General features: G+C 37.9%; 1 protein-coding gene across 1 annotated transcript in view; it reads right to left on the reverse strand.

The window, feature by feature from the left end:
- Positions 1 to 6,802: 6,802 nt before the first annotated feature.
- Positions 6,803 to 22,077, reverse strand: part of MTHFD1 (methylenetetrahydrofolate dehydrogenase, cyclohydrolase and formyltetrahydrofolate synthetase 1) — a 58,025-nt gene continuing 42,750 nt past the window's right edge. The window contains exons 23-28 of the mRNA XM_039336997.1: positions 21,210 to 21,310; positions 19,200 to 19,377; positions 14,386 to 14,493; positions 13,298 to 13,450; positions 9,851 to 9,959; positions 6,803 to 7,082 (exon numbers count right to left, since the gene is read on the reverse strand). Coding sequence (XP_039192931.1) covers positions 9,870 to 9,959; positions 13,298 to 13,450; positions 14,386 to 14,493; positions 19,200 to 19,377; positions 21,210 to 21,310 — 630 coding nt within the window. The 3' untranslated portion in view covers positions 6,803 to 7,082; positions 9,851 to 9,869. The remainder of the gene's footprint in view (positions 7,083 to 9,850; positions 9,960 to 13,297; positions 13,451 to 14,385; positions 14,494 to 19,199; positions 19,378 to 21,209; positions 21,311 to 22,077) is intronic.

Here is a 22,077-nt window from a genome sequence, read left to right on the forward strand (position 1 = left end):
TGGTGTGTCCTAGGGAGCCATTGGATTTCTTGTAGACTAAGACATCTAAGAAGGGAAATTGGTTATTAGCTTCTGTTTCCATGGTGAACTGTATTTTGGGGTGTAGGCTGTTGAGGTGTATGAGAAAGTTGTCCAGTTTTTCTTTCCCATGTGGCCAGATTATGAAGGTGTCATCTACGTATCTGAGCCAGAGTTTGGGTTTGTGTTCAGATTTTTCTAGAGCTTGGGTTTCAAAGTGTTCCATGTAGAGGTTTGCAATGACAGGTGAGAGGGGTGATCCCATGGGTGCTCCTTCTATTTGTTTGTATTTTTGTCCATTATAGATGAAGTATGTGTTGGATAGACAATGGTTGGTCAGATCTAGGATGTGTTTTGGGGGGTTATATTTGTTTTGAATAGCTGTCAAGGCTTCTTTGATTGGCACTTGGGTGAACAGCGATATGACATCGAAGCTCACGAGTAGGTCGCTGGGCTGTAAGTTTTGTTTCTTTATGATCTCTAAGAAATGGAATGAATTTTTTACATGTGAGGTGATGGATTCTGCATAGGGCTGTAGTTGTTTGGCGAGAAATTTGGATAGATTTTGTAGCGGTGAGCCTATGGAGCTGACTATGGGTCTCAGTGGGGTTCCTTCTTTGTGTATCTTGGGGAGACCATAGAGCTTAGGGCATCTGGGTGATTTCTCTCTGGGAATGATTCTTTGCTGGATCTCTTCGCTAATGGGGGAGGCTTTTATTTTGGATCTGGTGGTTTTTTCCAGGTAGGTGGTGGGATCTGTGTTTAGGGGTTTGTATGTAGAGTCTTGGAATAGGTTGGTTAATTTGGTTTGGTAGTCAGATGTGTTCATAACCACCGTGGCATTGCCCTTGTCTGCTGGTAAGATTATTATGCTGGTGTCTTCTTTCAGGTTACGTAGTGCTGTCTGTTCCTCTTTGGGTAAGTTGCTTTTGGGTGGCTTGCTGGTGCAGAGGATGTTGGTGATTTCGAGTCTGATTTTGTTAGCGTCGTCGGGGTTGATTTTGGTCAGGCTGGTTTCAACTCCACATATAATGGTTTCAGTGGGGATGTGTTTGGGAGCGACTGCAAAGTTGAATCCTTTGGAAAGGACATTGGTTTCGGCTTTGGTGAGGATCCTATCTGAGATGTTATGCACTGTTTGTTTCATGTGTGGCTGTGAGGGAGGAGGGGTTTGTTTCTGGCGTTCTTGTAGTCTTCGGAGTTTGTTGGTGTGTGTGTCTGTCTTGAGGGTGGTCTGTGTTTCGGCTCTCCAGACGGCGAGTTGTTTGGATTTGTCCCAAAGGATTTGTCAGCAAAGTGTTGCTGAGTTTGAGGTGAAGTGTGAGGAGATCTTTGTTAATTCGGTCTAGGAGGAATCTTTTTGTGTGAAGTTCATTTCTGATTAGGGCCAATTCTGTTCTTTTCAGGATGTGTTTGGTAGCTGCAGAGTTGGAGTGGAATTTCAGTTGGAAACATGTGGGGATTAAATTTTGATCTCGGCAGTTGCGTAGGAATGCGAGGTCGCATAAAATGGAAGCTCTTTGGACTTCAGGTTTTTCATAGGTCCTGGTCAGATGGTGGATTTCCTCCCCGTAGAGGTTCGATATTTGTTTTCTGAGGTTTTCGCGGGTGTTTGTATGTAGGTCTTTGGTTATTCGGGTTTTCTCCCACATAAAATTGGAAGTGTCTTGGCGATGTTTCTACGAAGTCTCATTCGTCATCTTCAGGCTGGTGCTTTCGGCTTCGTGCTTCTAGGAGCAATGTGTGGTTGTAGCTGTTTCCTCCTTTTAACTGCCAGTGGGGGTATGAACTGATTGGATGAGAGCTTGGCTGTGTTCTGATTGGATGGAGGTGTGTTCTGATTGGTTAGGAGCTTGACTGTGCTCTGATTGGCTGGGAGGTTGGCTGTGCTCTGATTGGCTGGGGGAGTGTTCTGTTTGGGTGAGGGCTTTGTTGTGCTCAGGTTAGTCTGAGTTGCCAGGGGGTTTAAAATGGTGAGCTGCATTGCTAATTTTTGGCTTCGCGTTCGTGGTCGTGCCTCATCTTCATGGTGGGTGTCAGTTTGCTTCATGTATGGATTGGAGGGGTTTAAAGTGGCTAATGATGCAGCTGTGGTCTGGCTTCTGGTTTGTGGTCGAGCCTCATCATCAGTATGGCTTTGGGTTTGCTTTTTGCGTGGATGTGTGGTGGTGACATCCTGTGTGGTTTTTGTGAGTGTGGGTCTGGTGTCATTTTTTGTGTTAGGGAGTTGTTTGTCAATCAGAAAGACATATATATATATGTATGTATGTATGTATGTATATATGTAGGTCTTTGGTTGTTCGGGTTTTCTCCCACGTAAAATTGGAAGTGTCTTGGCGACGTTTCGACGAAGTCTCATTCGTCATCTTCAGGCTGGTGTTTTCGGCTTCGTGCTTCTAGGAGCAATGTGTGATCGTAGCTGTTTCTTCCTTTTAGCTGCCAGTGGGGGGTAACTGCCAGTTAAAAGGAAGAAACAGCTACGATCACACATTGCTCCTAGAAGCACGAAGCCGAAAACACCAGCCTGAAGATACGAATGGGACTTCGTCGAAACATCACCAAGACACTTCCAATTTTATGTGGGAGAAAACCCGAATAACCAAAGACCTACATACAAACACCCGCGAAAACCTCAGAAAACACACACACACACACACACACACACACACACACACACACATATAATTTTGTTATTGTTACAAAATTAAATATGATAAAAAGCTTGGCTGCCAACTAGACATGAAGCTGCAGCCAGTCTTGTTTCTCCCAGGGTTGTTCAGGACACAAGCCCTCCAAATTTATATACAGCTGTAATACGCAGCATGCAAGAAGATTCACAGATCTGCTTCTTAAAATAGTTATATGGCTGCCACTCAATAAGCAACTGTGTGGCTACTAGTCCATATGGCTGTATAAGATACCATGTGGAAGTGAGATAATATGTAACAAATAGTACTCTGCAAGGTATCAAAGAAAAACGGATGGTAATCAAAGGAAGCTTCCCACCTAAAATCAGATTCTAGATCAAACTATCAGAAAATTGTGTCAAAAGATGGGAGGACAAAAGTGAGGGAAGAATGTTTTGAGTTCAGTACTGTATAAAACTATCTTAAACTCATTAGAGTCTCTATCTAATCACTATTGTTTGCTGTGTCAAGCAATAATTCTCTGGAAAATCATGCAGAAATGTTTTTCTATAATGCATTATCTAGATTTTTAAATTGGTGTTGCCAGGAGCTTAAATTATGCAAAATGGGCTTAACCTTATCTATCCACCTAAGCCAGTGGTGGCGAACTTATAGCATGGGTGCCAGAGGTTGCACATGGAGCCCTCTCTGTGGGCACAGGTGCCATTGTCCCAGCCTTGCCTCCCCCTGCAACCCCCTCCTCTCCAGATGCCCCCCTGAAGGAGAGTTGCCCTTGAGATGGCCCACATGGAGCAGCGCAGCCAAGGACATGGCAGCCAGGCAGCGTAGAAAAGACTCTGCCCTCATACTCCATCATGCAGTTGATGCTGCAGGGCGCAGGCAGAGGATGTGGCCGCCATAGCGCTGCTGGGCTGCCTGGGTGATCTGCGGTGGGCCCTGGAGGCAGTGAGTGGTCCTTTGGGCAGGTGGGGCGGGAGATGGGGGGTGCAGAATGGGGGTGAGGCGGGGGGGTGGAGCGGGAGCGGGGCCAGTTTTTGGGCACTCGGTCTCTAAAAGGTTCGCCATCACTGACCTAGATCTTGGGATACTTGTTAAACTTATCTAGGAAGCACTAAGTTGGGGAAAGAGGGGCTAAAGTATATAGAGGTGAGTTTTGAAAAGTTTAGAAATGAGAGAGACGTGCAAGATACCATTAATAATCTCTTTAAATAAAGAGTGGTGCAGTAAATACTGAATCCAAACGTACATCAAAATTGGGCTCTTTTGCTTTCTTTTCCATCAAGACTTCCTTCAAAACAAAGAATTTCACATTAAATCCAGCCATTGTGGTGCATTGCAGATAAAATCTCTCCCCTTATCACTCCCCCACCAAATACCCGAAGCTCTGCCCAGAAAAGTAATGAAACTCACCAAGTTCCTCTACATTAATCACAAATGTGCTCAAGAGCTTTTCAAGTACTCCAGTTTATTTCTGTTAATTACAAATCTGGCAGCAAGTATATTTTAATTTACACATTCAAAAGTGATCTCCATGTACAGGGGCATGTGGGTATGGCTATCCATATTTCAAAAAATGATTCAGAAGAATTGGTCTGGATCTTGCCTAGCCTAGCAGTGTTCTCCTATTTGTTAAAGAATCCTACTTTCCTTCAGGCTTCTGCCCAAGCTTGGAAGAGAAATACCCCAAATGATCTGTGATGGTATGAATAAAGCTGTTGATATTTGTGTATATTGAAAAAACGAGCAAGGGTTCAACTACACCACTGTGGCCACTATTTTGACTTTTTTGACCATGCTCTATGGACATGTCTTTTTTTTAACGAACAGCAGAGAGATGCTACACTTGTGTAAGATCCAAAGTGCTTATTTTGAACCACACACGGCCCTAATATATAGAGACAGGGAAGATTTTCCTACTGTACTTCATTTAGAAAAATAAATGCAAAAACAGAATAAAATCACATTTGGGGAGGGCTATTGGGGGGTTATTCCAGAGGAATCTCTCCATCTTCAAGGCTTTTTGAGAGAATTCTCCTCTCCCCACAGATATAAACAGTGCCAACTCAACATCAAATGCAAAGTTTTTGGATTGATAGAATATTTTTTTAAAACCAGAGCTGTCCCTAAGTTGTCTATAGTAGGCCAACAAAAATAGCAAGAGTGGCAGCAAGAGTATCAAATATGTGTATTATATCCAACTCTCTATTTCCGTTGGACTATACTCTCACCATTGTCAACTATTATTATTCTGGCTGGGCATGATCAGACCTCTTCCTCAACACATCTAGAAGGCCAAAAATTCTCCAGGATCTTAAAAGCAAGGATTTTCCAGACCCATCATTAGAATCTATATAACTTGACAGGCCATATGTAGACTTCTTTATCCAAAGTATCTATCTGCCTCTCTCCCATCATTTCTGCTATCTTGTAAGATCCAACAAAGCTAACATACTTTGGGTTGCATCCATCTGGCACCATCATCTGACGTCTGATCATACCCTTCTGTGCCTAACCCCTGGAATACCATCCGCATAGCAGTTAAAACTGTCCTGACCCTGCAATTCCTTAAGCAATCCTTGAAAATCTGTTTGTTTCCCCAAACTCTTGGATGGGTCAGGATGTATCCACCTAGAGCATACTTTCTGTATTAGCTATGCCATATGTTGTTCCCCTTGCTTTTTGCTTTGGGTTTTATGTATAGTGCTTGATTGTTACTTTGTTTGCTGCTCATAATCAGTGCTGAGTTAATAGAATAATAGAGTTGGAAGAAACCTTGGAGGACTTCTAGTCCAACCTCCTGCTCAAGCAGTAGAACCTATATCATTCGAGACAATGATTGTCCAATCTCTTCTTATAGACCTCCAGTGATGGAGCATCCACAACTTCTCAAGACAAGCCCTTCCCCTGTTTAATTGTTCTCACTGTCAAGAATTTTTTTTCTTATTTCTAGGTTGGATATCTCTTTGATAAGCTTTCATTATTTCTGATCTTGCCTTCAGATGCTTTTGAGAATAGGTGGACCCCCTCTTTGTAATTGCTCCTTAAATATTGAAAGACTGCTTTCAGGTCATCCCTAGCCTTTCTCTTTGTTAAACTAGGCATACTCAGTTCCTATAACTGTTTATCATATGTTTTAGCCTCCTTTAATCATCTTCGTTACTCTTCTCTGCACTCTTTGTAGGGCTTATTTGTATCACAGTGACCAAAAATGGACACAATTTTCCAAGTATGGTCTTATCAAACAGTATAAAGTAGTACTAAGACTTCACATGATCTTGATACTATACCTCTGCTGTTGTAGCCTAAGACTTCATTGACTTTTTGGCAGCTGCAGCATACTGCTGGCTCATATTTAAGTGGTTGACCACTAGGACTCCTAAATCCCTCTCACAGTTACTGCTTCTGAGCCAGGTACCATCTATTCTATACTTGTGCATTTGGTTTTTCTTGCATAAGTATAAAACCTTACTTTTCTCACCACTGAATTGCATTTTGTTGGATAAGGCCCTTCTGTATCTTGAGCCTATCTTCTAAAGTGTTGGCTATGCAAATTTAAATTATGAATAAATAGGAAAAATCTCAGGAAGGATTAAAAAAAGGATAAAAAAGGGATTTTTTGTAAGTAGCAAAGAGAGGAGGTATCCTCTCCTGAATAGCTCCTATAACACTACCAAAATTAAACATTAAAATGGTCAAATTTGTTTGATTAACTTTTAAAAATAGAAATTGGTATGTAGGATAAACTAAAATAGAAAGATATAACTGATTAATTACTTAACTTGAAATTCAAGTCTTTGATCAGGAAAGCTGCTTTCATTAACTGACCACATTTTAAACAGAACAAAATATTTTTAAACAAAAATATATTTAAAACCTGAAAGTTTACTGTCTTTGTGAGAAATCTAGTCTTGGACCTACTTAGGTTAAACCTATTAAAAATGATGGGACTTAAGTCTGCGTATTTCAGTGCATGGATTCAAAGGAGGATTAACTTTAGATTTTATCCTAATATAGCAAAATACATGCACATATATTCTGTGATAGTGCCTGTTGCATTACTTATGTAACATCTAAAATTATGTTTTTGTTTTGTTTAGCTGTTTACTCAAGTGTAAATATAATAGACTTACTAAAAGTTGCACAATTTATAATCAAAATTTATTTAATCAGGTTGGATCCGAAGTTAAACCACACATTTTTTAATAACGAATATAGGCCTGAGCTGTGAATATCTTTTAAAAAGTGTCAATGTTAAAAATATAGACTTTCATTTGCCACAACTAAAAAGCATACCATCTTTTAAAATTACAGTATTAAGACGTGTTTAAAAAAAATAAGAGTTTAAATTGTTTCCAAAGAGTTCTGGGAACCACGGAGACCTTATTCAACTTTTGTCAAAACAAGATTCCCCAATATCTACAAAAGAAAAGAAATTAAGTTATTTGTGTAAGAAAACTGGAAGTCACAATAAATGAATCATACAAAATAAAGAGCCACCTTATAATATGTTATGCTATATAAGTTAATGATAACATAATTTATTCAATATCTGGAAATAAAAAAGGAAAACATTTCCACATATGTTGTCCACAAATTATCTCATATCTCCCTTAATATAAAACTTGGAGGATCCACATTGATTAATACCTCATATCTTTAAAACAGTGAATATCAAAGAAAAGATTACCAATATATCATGACAATGGACCTACACAAACTTTTAACAGCCAAAGCTCATATTTTTATTTCTATTGAGTTGGTATGGCTGAGACTTCCAGTGTTTTTCCTCCAGTGTTTCATTGAAAGAAGCCAGATTGAGAAGTGGTTTTGAATGTGGTTAGACCTAAATGAAGACTAAATATTTAATTTTCTGTAATTTTCTCACTGAAAAAAAAAGGGGAATCATATGCTTTTTCTTGAACAAGTGTCACCAAAGCTCAGTGATGTGATTTTGGGGACCTTCCTCCCCAATGAGGAAGCCACAGACTGCCCAAAATGCAATATAAATTTTCTTTTCCACTTGATAAAATAATAATTCTTCACATTGTTCAAACTACTTTTACTGCTGAACTAACTTATCAACTCTGCTTATCCTGACATACCAGTATGTTTGGAGATAAATTTTGGCAAGCACAGTCCTTTCAGAAATTCCTGACATACTTTCCTTTTCAAAACTTGGGGGGAATGCATAGGAGGATGAGCTAGTCTTGATTTAATACTGGCAAATAGAAAACCCTTAGCTGAGGAAAGAAGCAGGGATATTGGAAGGGTGACCCTGATGCTTGAATGTCTAGTAGAAACAAAAATTGAGAGGAGATAAACATGTATCTTGGACTTAAAAAACTATTTTTAATAAATGCAGAACAATGTTAAGTAACATTCCACATTAACAGAAGCTAATGGGAAAAAGAACTCAGAGGGGATGCAAATTCCTAAAAAAAGGGGATACTAACAGCAAATATTGCAAATGATTCTAATAAATATGGCTACATAAAACAACTAATGAGGGCCTGAAAAAAAGAATACATAATAGGAAATGGAAAGAGGAACAAATCACAAAGGAACTATAGAAGTAGGTAGCCTGAGACTGCAGAAAGTAAAAACTCAGAATTCACTGACATTAGTGGAGAATGGTAGGAATAATAAATAATAATAAAAGGAAAAGAAAAGAATTAATATATCAAACTGTTCAGGGAAGATAAGATGCTAAGAGATAACAAAGAAAAGGAAGAGCTATTTTGGTTCAGTCTTCTTTGACCCCATGTCCCCCACACACTGCCACCCCAGCAAAAATGTATTCCACTGAGAAACTGGGAAAATCAGAATGGCAGCACTGATGTTCATGTCTGACAGAAACATGATCTCCAGGGAAAAATAAACTACATCTTAGAACATGGAAAGAACAAAATCATTGTCTGAATGAAGCCTTTTGAGAAATCTTAGAGAACTGATAGAGTTACAAATGACTGGAATAGAACAAATGTCAGCCCGATGTTCAAAAAGGGAAAAAAGAAGCGACAGTAAACTAAAAACAAGGCCACCTACATCAATATTTTAAAAGATTTTAGAGCAGATCATAAAAAGATGGATATGCAGGCCCCATAAAAACATGGATTTGTCAAGAACAAGTTTTGCAATATCAATGTGTATTTTTTTAAAATTAACCTTAAGAAATTATAAGAATACCATAAACATAGTATATCTAGATTGTCGGAAAGCAGTTAATGATCAGCAAGTTAGTTTAATGTGGGCTGGATGGCATAATAGTTTAATAGATACACAGCTGGCTTGAAATTTATATTCAGACAGTGTTCACTATAACTCATACTCAGCCAGTTTGGCTTCATCAGATTGGAGACAAAGTTGGATGCCAAGAAAAAAATACAGTACTTAGAACAGACATGTCATCGTGACATCGCAATCGGGACAGTTTTGCCAATGGGGTGGGCGCAGCTTCCAGATGACGCTTCCGGCCCATGGGCTGGCAGTTTGACACCCCTAACTTAGAACATCTTCTTTTCAGTAGTAATGACTTGAATACAATACTTATCTTAGAAGACAACATTAAAATTATAGAAAGAGGATAAAATTTACAGAATGCTCAATTCTTCACATCCCACATCGAGTACTGTGTACAGTTCTGAGCTCCACACCTTAAGAAGGAGTCAGAAAAAAACTGAAACTGAAGGGCAAGAAGGATGATAATCAAACTAGAAAGCAAGTCTAGTGAAGAGAAACCGAAGGAACTTGGTATAAAATGTTAACTTCAAAATTAATAGTAATTTCCAGCAACCCTCTGGACCCCACACTGACCTCATCACCATCCTTGGAAACAAAATGAGGGGATAGCTACAGGATCCAATTTGGCTCAATCACTGGGACCAGAGATTTAGTCTTCTGAGGTTTTAATACTTGTGCATCCTCAGGGAACTTTTCTCTCACCATAATCTGTTTGCCTTCATTTGTGGGATAGCTACAGCTTTGTATTTTGTTTGTGTAGCCATCTGTCTGCACTCATCCCGAAAGACAATGTAGTACAGATCACTGATTGCTTTTTAATAAATGACTGTCTGGTGATTAGCCAGGGCAGTTGTTTTGTGAAAGTACCCATCAAGCCAAATCCTCTCAAAATCCTGGGAACTCAGAGAGTAAAGCGGCATATACTGATGTTCTCAAATACTCACTTTTGATTGTTGATTTGTCTTAGAACAGTCCATTTACTTCTCCAGTCACAGGATCCAGATCAATGTCATAGAAACAAGGCCTGGTAGGAAGTCCTGGCATTGTGCTCATCTGGAATGAAAAACAACTGGTCTGAAATACATATTCCAAAAGTACCTAGTCATGGGGCAAAGAATCCAAACACTTCTTTGCTGGCTTGTACCTTGAGCTCCCTGAAATCCTTGTTTTATTCTGAAAAGGAAGCCCAGCAGAAAAGTTCAACTTTTTGATTTGGGATTCAATGCATTTGGAAAATGTTATCCACACAAATGCACATCTATGTCCATGCAGTTATTTCATCATGACATCATAATTTGCTTTGGTGCACCAAAAAAAAGGTGTAAAGTTTTATTAGCACCATCCACCAAGTAGTGAGATACTTTCCAGGGAAGGCTGGGTTCATTAGTCAAACTGCAATTGGGTTTGTTTTGAAAAGTTGCTGCTGATCGTCCTTTTCTCTTTCTTTCCACTTTTCCTAATGTTAAGAGTCTTTTCCAGAGAGCTAGGTCTTTGCATAATGGGTACAAAATATGATAATTTGAGCCTGGTTATTTGTGCTTCAAGTGAGAAATCTGAATTGATTAGTTCTATTACTCCTGCTCATTACATCTTAAATACTGTTCCTACTTGCTCTTACAACAGCATAAGAATTCATTTTAAATAATCTATGTTTAATAATTTTGGCTTTTGGTCAAGTCCTCCGACTATGAAGACAAATGTGGTAAATGCAATCTAGGGGTATGTTGGGAATATCTTTTATTCCCACCCTGAGTTTTTTCTGTCCACCAGGATCTAGATGTATCATTTCCAGAATTCCATTTACAGGACCACAAAAGCCAGGATTTTGAAACTTGAATTCTGAATGATACTTTTGCAGGCTGCCAACGTGGTAGTTAATAGAAGATTAGGATGATCATTGCTGCAGACCTCAGCAGCAGCATGTGTCACTGAGAGGGCTGTAAATCTATGAGAAGTTGTTGTAACATGCTCACAAACTAGGCAGACAAATGACCTAACTATTTATTGAAGAAAATAAACAGGTATAAAAAGAAACAGCACAAACAAAACCTCCACATACATATTTTTTATTATTATTTATAACTTCCAGGCTATACTGAGGATTACTTAATCCTTTCAACAAGAAAAACTTTTATCTTCAAGATACCTTTGCTCTATCTCAACCAAACATTTTATTAAACTTGAAATTAACACTTCTAGATTGGCTAAGGCTACAATCTTGTACACATTGAATATAGGACATGTTAACAGACTATAAACACGTTAAAGGTCTGTGCAATTATAATACAAGGAGCCCTAGTGTGTTTTCTTACATAAATCCTTTGCTTGTAACATGACACCTTCTACTGTATGCCCTGCTCTTTCCCTTTTCTCTTAAAAAGCTAAATTAGGAAGGATATTCAGTATTTTTTCACCCTATATTACTTTTTCTAGAAACCTATACAGTTATTTGAAATCCAAGATACTTATTTCCATTTTTCATTGGCTCAGGAAAGACATTTTAGTGACTTACTGAGGCAGCAGTTTTGTAAATATGATTTTAAGAGCAATCAGGTCTTTGTACAGGTGGTCCTCGATTTAAAAACCATTCCTTAGCGACTGTTCAAAGTTACAATGGCATTGAAAAAAGTATCTTACAATTGGTCAGAACATCCCTATGGTCAGATGTTCAATATTCAGGCTCTTGCCAACTAGCCTGTATTTACGATGGTTGTAGTGTCTTGGTAACCTGTGATCATCATTTGCAACCTTCCCTGTCAGCTTCCAAGAAGCAAACTCAATGGAGGAAAGCTGGATTTGCTTAATGGCCACATGATTCACTTCACAACTATTAAGTGATTCATTTAAACAACCGGGGCAAAAATGCTAATAAAGTCAGGCATGACACACACTAAACAACTGCCTTGTTAGCAATGAAAATTCTGGTCCCAGTTGTGGTCTGAGTTGAGAACTACCTATATCTTCCCCTGAATTTGGATCTTGGCAAGATTACAAACTCATTCTATATCTTTTGGATGTGCTAGCGTTCTTCTTTAACTGCACCCAGGGACTTCCGAAGTGGAACCAACAATCTTCTATAGGGTATCATGGTGAGGGCCTGGGTACTTGAGTTCTCTTGTATCTAAGAGGAAGTGGTGAGAGGAAACCCTTGTGTGGCATTTTTGAACTTTATAGGATCTCTGCCATTACTGTATGGTCCATTTTACTTCCAAAGGGCAGTAGGTTTCTGGATGGAAGGGGAGCAGTCCTTTGCTCCAGCACACATATTCTTTTCACCCAAAGACTCCTCTGAACATTGGCAGAAGATATGGTCAGTCTGGGGTAGTAGTTAAGGTAGCTGACTAGAAACTGAGAGATTGTGAGTTCTACTCTTACCCTAGTCACAAAACCAACTGGGTGGCCTTGGTCCAGTCACACTCTCTCAGCCCTAGGAAACAGGCAATGGCAAACCACTTCCAAAAAACCTTGCCAAGAAAACTGCAGGGACTTGTCCAGGCAGATGCCAGGAGTCAACACTGACAAGAAGGCACCAAATAAATAAATACATTCCGATGAACTCTCAAGGCCACATACAAACAAATACAAAAAGGGCTGAGGACTACATATAGCCTGTAGATTAGTCACTTCTGCTTTAACTGCAAATGGGACTTCCTATTACTGAGCTCCAGCTTATCTTTTCATTAGCATAAGCGGCATGATTTTGTCAAGTAATCTGCTTCTTAAATTCTTGACCTTGTTTATTATCATTCTGTCCCAAAGGTAAGGCTAAAAAAAAATCAGCTAGTACTATGGATTAACTTGTACAGAAGATTCAAGGCTCAATTAAAACTCAAGTCATTCAAATTTGAAGATGCCCACACAAGGCAAACTGTTTTACTTCTCTAAACATTGCTACAATATGTGTTTTTCTATTAATACCATAGAACATTTTTGGGGGCTGAAAAATATAACTTGGAAAGAAAACATGTTTCTTTTTCCACTCCTTCTTTCCTTCTTTTCTTGACCCTAAGCCAGTGATATTCCCCATAACATATGAGAAGCTGATCTAGATTCAGAAATGTTACAGCAGAACTGTGCTTAGTAGAGATCTATTTTTAAAACTCATACAGAACATGCTGAAGGAAAGAAAAGAACACACTCCAAAAACAAGTCAATTTATAAAAAGTCAGCAAATAAACACCCTTTATTTCAGAGGTGGTCAACATGGTTCCTACAGGTACCAAACTACCTATTGGACCTGAAATATTAGTTTATAATTGATATGAGTAATTGTGTGGAATTGCATGCAGATTTTTTTTTTTAATAGAGGGAGCTTGAAGCCAAATAACCCAATACTAACCCAACTAGATCCAACTTATATTAAATCAAGACTTCCAAACTGTGACACTTACTGTTCCTACTAAGGGATAAAGGAATCCTGCACCCACGCTGGCTCGGACATCTCTTATAGGTAAAATGAATCCAGTGGGCACGCCTTTCTGCTCTGGGTCATGAGACAATGACAAATGGGTTTTAGCCATGCAGATGGGCAGGTTTCCAAATCCCTAGACGACAAACATAGAAAAGTCAATGATTACAAAAGAAAGTATATCACTTGAAGAGTGTACCAGAAAAAAGTTACCAAATTATATAAAGTCAAATTCATTTGGCTCTAACTTTTCTTAGTTTAAGCAGATCTACTGTATTACAAGTTGATTTATCTGAATCTGTTAGATTATCTCTGGCAATCACATGCATCTCTTTTCTAACTATCAAGAGTCTTTAGTTTTAACATTAAAGAAACAATATTGACTAGACATTTTGAAGATGTACTTCCAATTTATCCCAAGGGTCCCTGCTTAGGGGAGGCTCTGCAAGGAAGTGACACAGATCTACTCTTAATCTTTCATTTTGGGGTTGTTTGTCCCCATTTAATAATATAGATGTGCCCGTGGTACTGAATATATAAAGTATTTTCTAGATAGATCAGAATTAAATATATATGGCAGCCAGGAAAAAAATGTCATCATGGATGTCAATATAAGCAAGAAACGGGGCCCTTCACACACTTTGGGATATCCAGTAAACTAAATATACAGTGAAACTGCCAAATTTGAAAAGTACAAAATGTATTTTAAATGGACTCATAGGAAATTAAGAAGAAAATCCCTTGTATACACATAGAAAGAATGCTTTTCTATGAATTCAGCTAAAATTGTTTGTGTGATATATGTAATACATAAATAATTAACCAAAAGAATTTCTCCCAGATTTTTGTATTAAGAAATGCTGTATTAAAAAATAGGGCATGAAAGTGTCATATTAAAGCCATGTCAAAATGCTGAAAGAAGTCTTCTCTTCCAAAAGGAAAATTTTCTAAAGAATTTTACACTAGTTTTACTTCTCAAAAATGTAGTTATGCCCAATTCTGCCTGCTTATTCAGGTAAGATCAGAAGATGCATTAAATTTAGCCCAGACAAAGGATGCCTGCAGGTGTACCTGTTTGGTATATTGAATAATTTTCAGCTCAGCTTCTGGCAGCAGTTCAATGTCATTTGCCCCATAGATCTTCTGTGCAATAATTCTGATCTTCTCTACAACGGGAAGCTAGGAACACACAAAAAGAAGAAAACATGTCAGGCAGAGATTTTCCTATTCTCACAACATAATGAATTAAGACACCTTTGGACTGTAGAAAATCACTGCAGTTTCATCAAACATCTTTTTTTCATCAGAAAATGTACTGCAATATAATTGCAACAGGAAAATGGGAAGTTTTTCATTTTTCAGCCTTTAGAAACAAACAATCTTGGCCAGAATCCCACAATCTGGTACTACCTGGATATGTTGGGATTTGCAGTTCCCAAACTCCTAAATCAATATGAAAATTTCAACACAAGCAGGGGTCAGTGGCTTGGGAAAATCATTTAGTCTGGTACAGAACATACCAGTCCAGAAACAGCTATTTCTAGGTATTTTTTCAGAGAAAATGTAATACAGATTACAAGGAAAACCTGATGCCACTTCACAAAAGCTTTCTTTCAGCAGAGTCTATTCTGCATATACATAATGTGGATTTTATAGAGGCTGAAGCCCATATGGCCACTCCCATAGTTGAACTCCACTCCGCTGAAGATGTTACCTAGTGTGGTAATGAAATATTCAGAAACTAACCCACAAGCTTATAGAACAAAACTTCAGCCTCATCCTACACCTGAACTACAGATATTCGCCACTATTGCACTTCCATAGTTATTAGAAATTGCCTTTACCCCCATAGCTATTGACATAAACTAGGCTGAAATATCACACTCAGTCAAAACCAAACAAACATTATGGCTTAGTGGGAATAAGTAGCTATGACTTGGTTCAGACATCACACTCAATCACCATCAACTATAATTTAACATGATATGTGAATTATATAGGCATAAGTTGTTGTAAAAGGAGTGACATGTTTGAAGCACGCACAATGGAGTCCCCCAGCTTGCTTTGGTTTTTTCACTGCCACATGAAGTGACTCTTCCTGGAAGCCTGGCACTCAGACAAATCAGCCATTAACAGGCACATAGAGATAAATATCTACATACCATTAAAAAAAGATAATAAAAAAGCAAGTTAACAGTAAACAATAGCCTAACAGTAAACAACAACCTAATCAAGAACATTCCCACCTATACTGACAGGAAAAGCCACTAACATATACAAAGAGAGCAAACCCCACTCCCTTTTAGCACTGACAATGTTATCTAGTTGGATAATGAAATGTCTACAAGAAAACAACCAAGCTCCGAGAGTACTAAGGACCCCACAGTCCAACTCTGAGCTACAAATATTCTCTGCTATTAGACTGTTTCCGCATCAATATACTGTATTTTGCATGGAGGAAGTGTTGCTACTTTAGCAGAGAAGGGTATGATTGCTGTATTTGGGATTACACTGATTCCTACACAACCAACCAATTGGGCAGCATTACTGAATGGTGACAATTACCACATTAAACCCATGAAAGCATGGCACATGAATGTGCTTTCTCTTTCCTGACTGAGCAAGAGTCAAAGCTGTAACATGATGTACTGGTTATGACTTAGTGTAGCTTATTCACGATCTGTAGTTAAAATAACCATAGCTTAGTACAAAAGGGGAACTAAGATACACATAGACTCCGGGAGGAAGTTAATCTCTCCTCCCCGAGGCCTCTATGATTGGTTTCTCTACTACTACTATATTTTATCAAGTAGCTAAAATGGCGGTGCCTGGATTGGCTGTGGCTGCATTGGCTCTCAAAGGTGAAAAGTTTTTTGGGGGGGATATAAGGGATATAGGCCACATGATCGCGAAGATTTTAATTTTTTTGAGCAATGTGGTGGAACTAAGGTAACATACGACTGACAATCTTTGCTGGTATGGCGAGTTTTTAGCTGTTTTGGAAGTGTTGGTGAGACCGTTAAAAGTCATTTGTGCTGTTTGAAATTGTTCTGCCAACAGCAAGATCTAACTGCTGGCCCAGCAACGGTTTCTATTGCAAATCAGGGCTGTTTCCAAAGGAGGCAGAGGAGGAGAAGTCTTGGGGCTTATGGAGCAAAGGAACTGGATGAGGCTCTTGGCAGGCCCAGAGGAAGAGAGAGAGGCTTTTGGAGGAGTTATAGGCGGCAGCAGCGTGCTCTAGGGGCGAAAAGGAGCAAGGGCGCTTTAAGGAAAAGGTGGAAGAGACAGGATGAAGCTAATTTGAGGGCTAATCTACATTGAGCTCTGTTTCCATCTGTCCTGTTTGCCATTGTTAGCTCCCTAGAGACTAAAATGGATGATCTGAAACTTCAGCTGGCCATGAACAAAGAGTGTATATCAGAAGTGGTGACCCTTTGAGAGCTGTATGCAATGAAATTTCATTTTGATGTATGCTAATTGATGCACATTCAAAGTTACAATAAAGTTGTTGTTGTTATTATTATTATTATTATTATTATTGTTGTTGTTGTTTGTTGTTGTTGTTATTATTATTACTAAGTGATGGCAATACTCCATACATATTGAGATCGCTTTTTTCCTGGAGTGTGGGAAATAATCAAATGTATATTGTGACATACATAAGTTTTATACACAGTTGTTGCATGCACATAGGAAAGGGAAAGAACTTTTGTCATTTTGATAAAACTTCTAAATCACACAGATGACTACATGTAAAATGTAGCTTCATGCAATTACAAGTCACAATAAGACATAGCATTTTAAAATTATAATTATTTCTTTATACTTTTCCATCGAATAAGACTCTTAAAACACTCCATAAAAGAAGAGGAAATATCAAGAAACTTGACAGAAATGACAAGAAAGTTTCAAATTTGTGCAGCACACTAAAATTCAGTGCTGGTAAGAAAGAAAAAAATGTGGGCAGAAACTTAATAACAGCTAAAACAGCTTGGTTTCTAGTGAATTTAACTATTCTTTCACATCACCCATTATCAAGACACTAAAATTTAAAACTATATTATTTTCCTCCTGAACATAAAAATCAAGTTCTGGCTACTGGGAACAGCTGCAGAGGATCGCTTTTTTCCTGGAGTGTGGGAAATAATCAAATGTATATTGTGACATACATAAGTTTTATACACAGTTGTTGCATGCACATAGGAAAGGGAAAGAACTTTTGTCATTTTGATAAAACTTCTAAATCACACAGATGACTACATGTAAAATGTAGCTTCATGCAATTACAAGTCACAATAAGACATAGCATTTTAAAATTATAATTATTTCTTTATACTTTTCCATCGAATAAGACTCTTAAAACACTCCATAAAAGAAGAGGAAATATCAAGAAACTTGACAGAAATGACAAGAAAGTTTCAAATTTGTGCAGCACACTAAAATTCAGTGCTGGTAAGAAAGAAAAAAATGTGGGCAGAAACTTAATAACAGCTAAAACAGCTTGGTTTCTAGTGAATTTAACTATTCTTTCACATCACCCATTATCAAGACACTAAAATTTAAAACTATATTATTTTCCTCCTGAACATAAAAATCAAGTTCTGGCTACTGGGAACAGCTGCAGAGGATGTTGGAAAATAATTTGATTGTGCAGCTGAGTCAAAAATCACGAAACCTGAATTAGATTTAGTTGAAGAGAGCCATGATATTTGTCTGCATTTATAAATCTGGTTCAGCTAAATCAGTGGTTCTCAACCTTTTTAATGCCGCAATCCCCAACTGGTCGTAAGTCGAGGACTACTCAACTGGTGCAGCACCGTTTGCAGAATGGGACTTTTGGCGGGCTCAGCAGGGCAGAGACAGCCTGGACAATTCCTATTGGCTTTGGAAAGCCAATAAAATTAGACTCTATTCAAGAGAGTCTATTCTATTGGCTTTCAAAAGCCAATAGAATAAAAGGGAGTAGCACAGCTAAGGAAAAGGGGAAAAAATGGCGGACTGTGTTGTTTGGCGACCCCCGTGAAATGGTCATTCGACCCCAAATGGGGTCCCGACGCACAGGTTGAGAACCACTGAGCTAAATAATTCCCGTGGAAGCCAAGTCATATATTTCTGTAACCAGCTGTGATAATGCTGCATATCTGATTCTGTTGTCATAACCCCAATACTCTGCTCAATATTCAAGATTCTTCACTTTCTGAAATTATTTATTTAGAATACTGCATTTCCTTCCAGAGGAGCCTAGCAAATAAAAACAGGACACTGTAGAACCTAGATAAGCAAAAGGACCTTTCCCCAGGGAGTCATTTTCATCTCAGATTTTTACCCAGCTAAATTTTTCCAGCATCTATTAACATATTTCAATCTTTCAGTTTTTAAGCTATGAGCCTCAAATTTCATTTGTTATTCACAATGTTATTTTTAATAGGATTGTCACATTTTCCTTAACCTTCATTCTGATTTTGGACTCAAAGTTAACTTCAGCTGAAGGTCAAATCTTTTAGTGACGGTTACTGTAGAGCAGAATAATCTTAAGGCAAAAACACTGATTTCTGCCAACTGCTGTAATTACTTGAAATGATATATTTAAAATGACATCCACCCCTGAAGGTAGGGAAGAAAAAAAAATCTCCTTCTATTACTGTATTGTCATTTTCTCCATATTGTAAACCATTGATAAAAAAGTGTCTTCCTTTGAAATACTGAGTCGTGTATGCTTCTATGCATTAATACAATCAGCCAGTCAATCCATCTCATAGCTTACCTATTCCTTTTTATACAAAGTTAGATAACAAGTTATAGTTTCCATCTATTTGTTTTGCATTTCGTTCCTTAGCATTTCATTTTCCCCCCCCCCAAATATAATATTCAAAACAAAGCCTTACTTCCACATCATACAAGAACTGGAAATGGCTTGGGACCTGTGATGCCCTCTGCACTGCTTCTGCTAATGCCACAGCTCCTTTACCCCCATCAGCCCAGTGGGTGCATTTGACAGCATCAAAAGCACCAGCTTCCTTAGCCAACCGGATGACCAGCTGTAGTTCTGCCTCTGTATCTGATCTGCAAAGTCAAACATTACTTTTTATTAGAATGCCAATATACCAATACTTTATCTTCCAAATGTTTCATTAGCTACTGGAAAAGACCTGCTTCCTATGCTATACAGAGCATATCTCCAGTTTCAGCATTACTGAACTTCAGTAGCATATAAGGACTAAAGTTACTGCCAGCCATGGTTAGTTTTGAAATTATGATGATTATGGTTAAAGCTAACCATAGCTGATTCATCATTAACATTCAGTTGGCCTGTCACTGTTGTCCTTTAAGAAGACCCTGGTTCTCCCTCAGGCACTGAGCCCAAAAGATAGACGAGGTGGCTATACAGGAATTGTGTACTTCTGTAGGGAGCCATGGAGATAATGTGGCAGAAGCCATTCAGACAATAACAAATACAGAAGAAACATATGTTAAGCAGGAAAGTACAGCACAAGAAAGAGACTCAGACTTAGTTAAAAAAAAAAGGGGGGGGGGAAGAAGCTACAGATAAATTTGCAAGATTTTATTGGAGCCTATCTTGATAAAGTACAGTTGTAGTCTTTTTATTATACTTTCCTGATTTACCTCATTCATTTGTTCCAAAGAACAACATATTTTATTGTACCTCATTATATTTATGATTATTTACTTATTTATATTTTTATTTATTATCTAAGATATATTACTTGTTATTTGTATACACACTGAGAGCTTATGCACCAGAGACAAATTCCAAAAGTGTGTAGGGTATGCTGGACTTGAGGACTTGAATCTAGAAGGACAGGATTTCTGGAGCAAAAACCATAGGACAGAAGATGAATAACATGAAATATTCCTTAATGGAGGTAAAAGAAACTGGGAAAAGCTTACTTTTTATTCTATTAATGCTTGCTGCAAATCATTAAGCATTTTAAGCATGCATTCTTCATGACATTCTGAGATCACCTTCCTCAAATCATCTGGCAAGCATGAAAAAGCCTTGCCTGATAAGCCAGGGCACTTTGATTTTTTTCAAGGTTGAAATGGAGATGCCACACAAGAGAATAGAGTCACTGCAGCAAATCTCGTTACCCAAATCTGTGCAGTTTATTTTAAAAATTGTATGGTCGTCCAAAACTCTGGGTAGCTTATAACAATAGTAAAAACACTGAACTATAAAAACCATAAAATAAGAATATTACATTTGTATACAAAGAACACAAAAACACATGCAAGAAGGACCAACAGATGGCTTAGGAGGAGGTAGGGGAGATATTTTATTTATCTCTAGAAATGATCCGACATGTGAATATTTACCACATTTCAAATCAGTTCCCACTCATTTACCTATATGTGTGAACCAGGTTTCTGAAGATCTGATCTGAGGGAAACACTTCAGTAATGAGATTTCTTGGCTCAATACTTAGAAAAGACTTGTTATGCTTGCCCAAGACTAACATATGTTAATATTTTATCTGCATTAATTAAAAAAAATGAGGACGTGCAGGAAATTTGTTATCTCCTGCAGTGAAGAGTGATAACAGTCCAACTCTTCTACCTTAGCTTTTATCACCCCATTTTCCTGCATTGTTGAAGTACTGAGAGCATCTCTACAAGCTGCCAGTGAATTGTACTTTTAATGTGAACAAAGGACAAAATCATCAAATAGATGAAGAATAATCATGTTAAATGTATTTGTTGTGATTTACATTTAAGTCAAACTTCAATTAAACCAAATTTAATGTTCTAGCTTTTTCCAATAATTTATGTCTTGAACCCTTTCTTGTCTGAGTACATTTCAAAGAGCATAGGTAGCTAGCATCCACCCTAAACTGTGGACTTGAACTTTGTTGAACTATGGACTTTGTTGTTCTTACTTGAATGCATTGACTGCCACCACTACTGGAACACCAAAAATTCTGGCATTTTCAATTTGCTTGCGCAGGTTACTGCAACCTTTCTCCAACAGTGGAATATTCTGCACATGACAAAGACAATCCAAAGGATTAATTCAGAGAAGGAACAAATGCTAAGTGTCTCCTGGCAATCAATTGTTGAACGTTAAAGAAAGCTGGAATGAGACTGAAATGGGGGGAAGTCTTGTTAATCTACATAATTTTACAAACTTCACTTTTTGATTCACAATAAAAAAAGGAAAAAAAGACCAGCTGAAGAGAAATAAACAGGCTAAGTTGGATCAATTGCAATGAAATAATGTTTGCATTCAACTGCAAAGTAGTTTTATTTAAGGAATTACAAGAAAAAAAAAGAAAACATCTTTTAAGAAGAAGAATTGCACAAAGAGGGAAAAAGTGAAGGCCATTTTCCATTTTCAGCTAGAAGGCACCAAGTCTCTGTTGAAAAGATTTTGGCTTTTGCAGGATAGAGATTTTACAAAGACTGCTCCATGGATTGTTGAAGATCCTTCTTTAAAATAAGTAGAAGCATCTTCAGATGAGTACTGCTTATGTAATAAATGTTTAAAATCACATAAAAACTGTCCTTGATAAAATGTATAAGCCTTTAGCAGTTTTAAGATTATTCTGTCTAATATATATTTTATAAACAGATGTGGTATAAGGCTGGTTTTGCAAAGATAGAACTGTATGGAGAGGCATAGTGAATGCTCTCAATGTAAACAAGATTTAGCTGTATTCCATTCTCCTCTTTTCCTTTCCATCTTTAGTTTTCCTGACTTATCATTTCTGCCCTTGAATAATAACTTGGCTTCCTATGAAGAGAAAC

This window comes from Crotalus tigris, unplaced genomic scaffold, assembly GCF_016545835.1.
Source record: "Crotalus tigris isolate CLP2741 ecotype Arizona unplaced genomic scaffold, ASM1654583v1 scf7180000017548.2638350, whole genome shotgun sequence".
Lineage (NCBI taxonomy): Eukaryota > Metazoa > Chordata > Lepidosauria > Squamata > Viperidae > Crotalus > Crotalus tigris.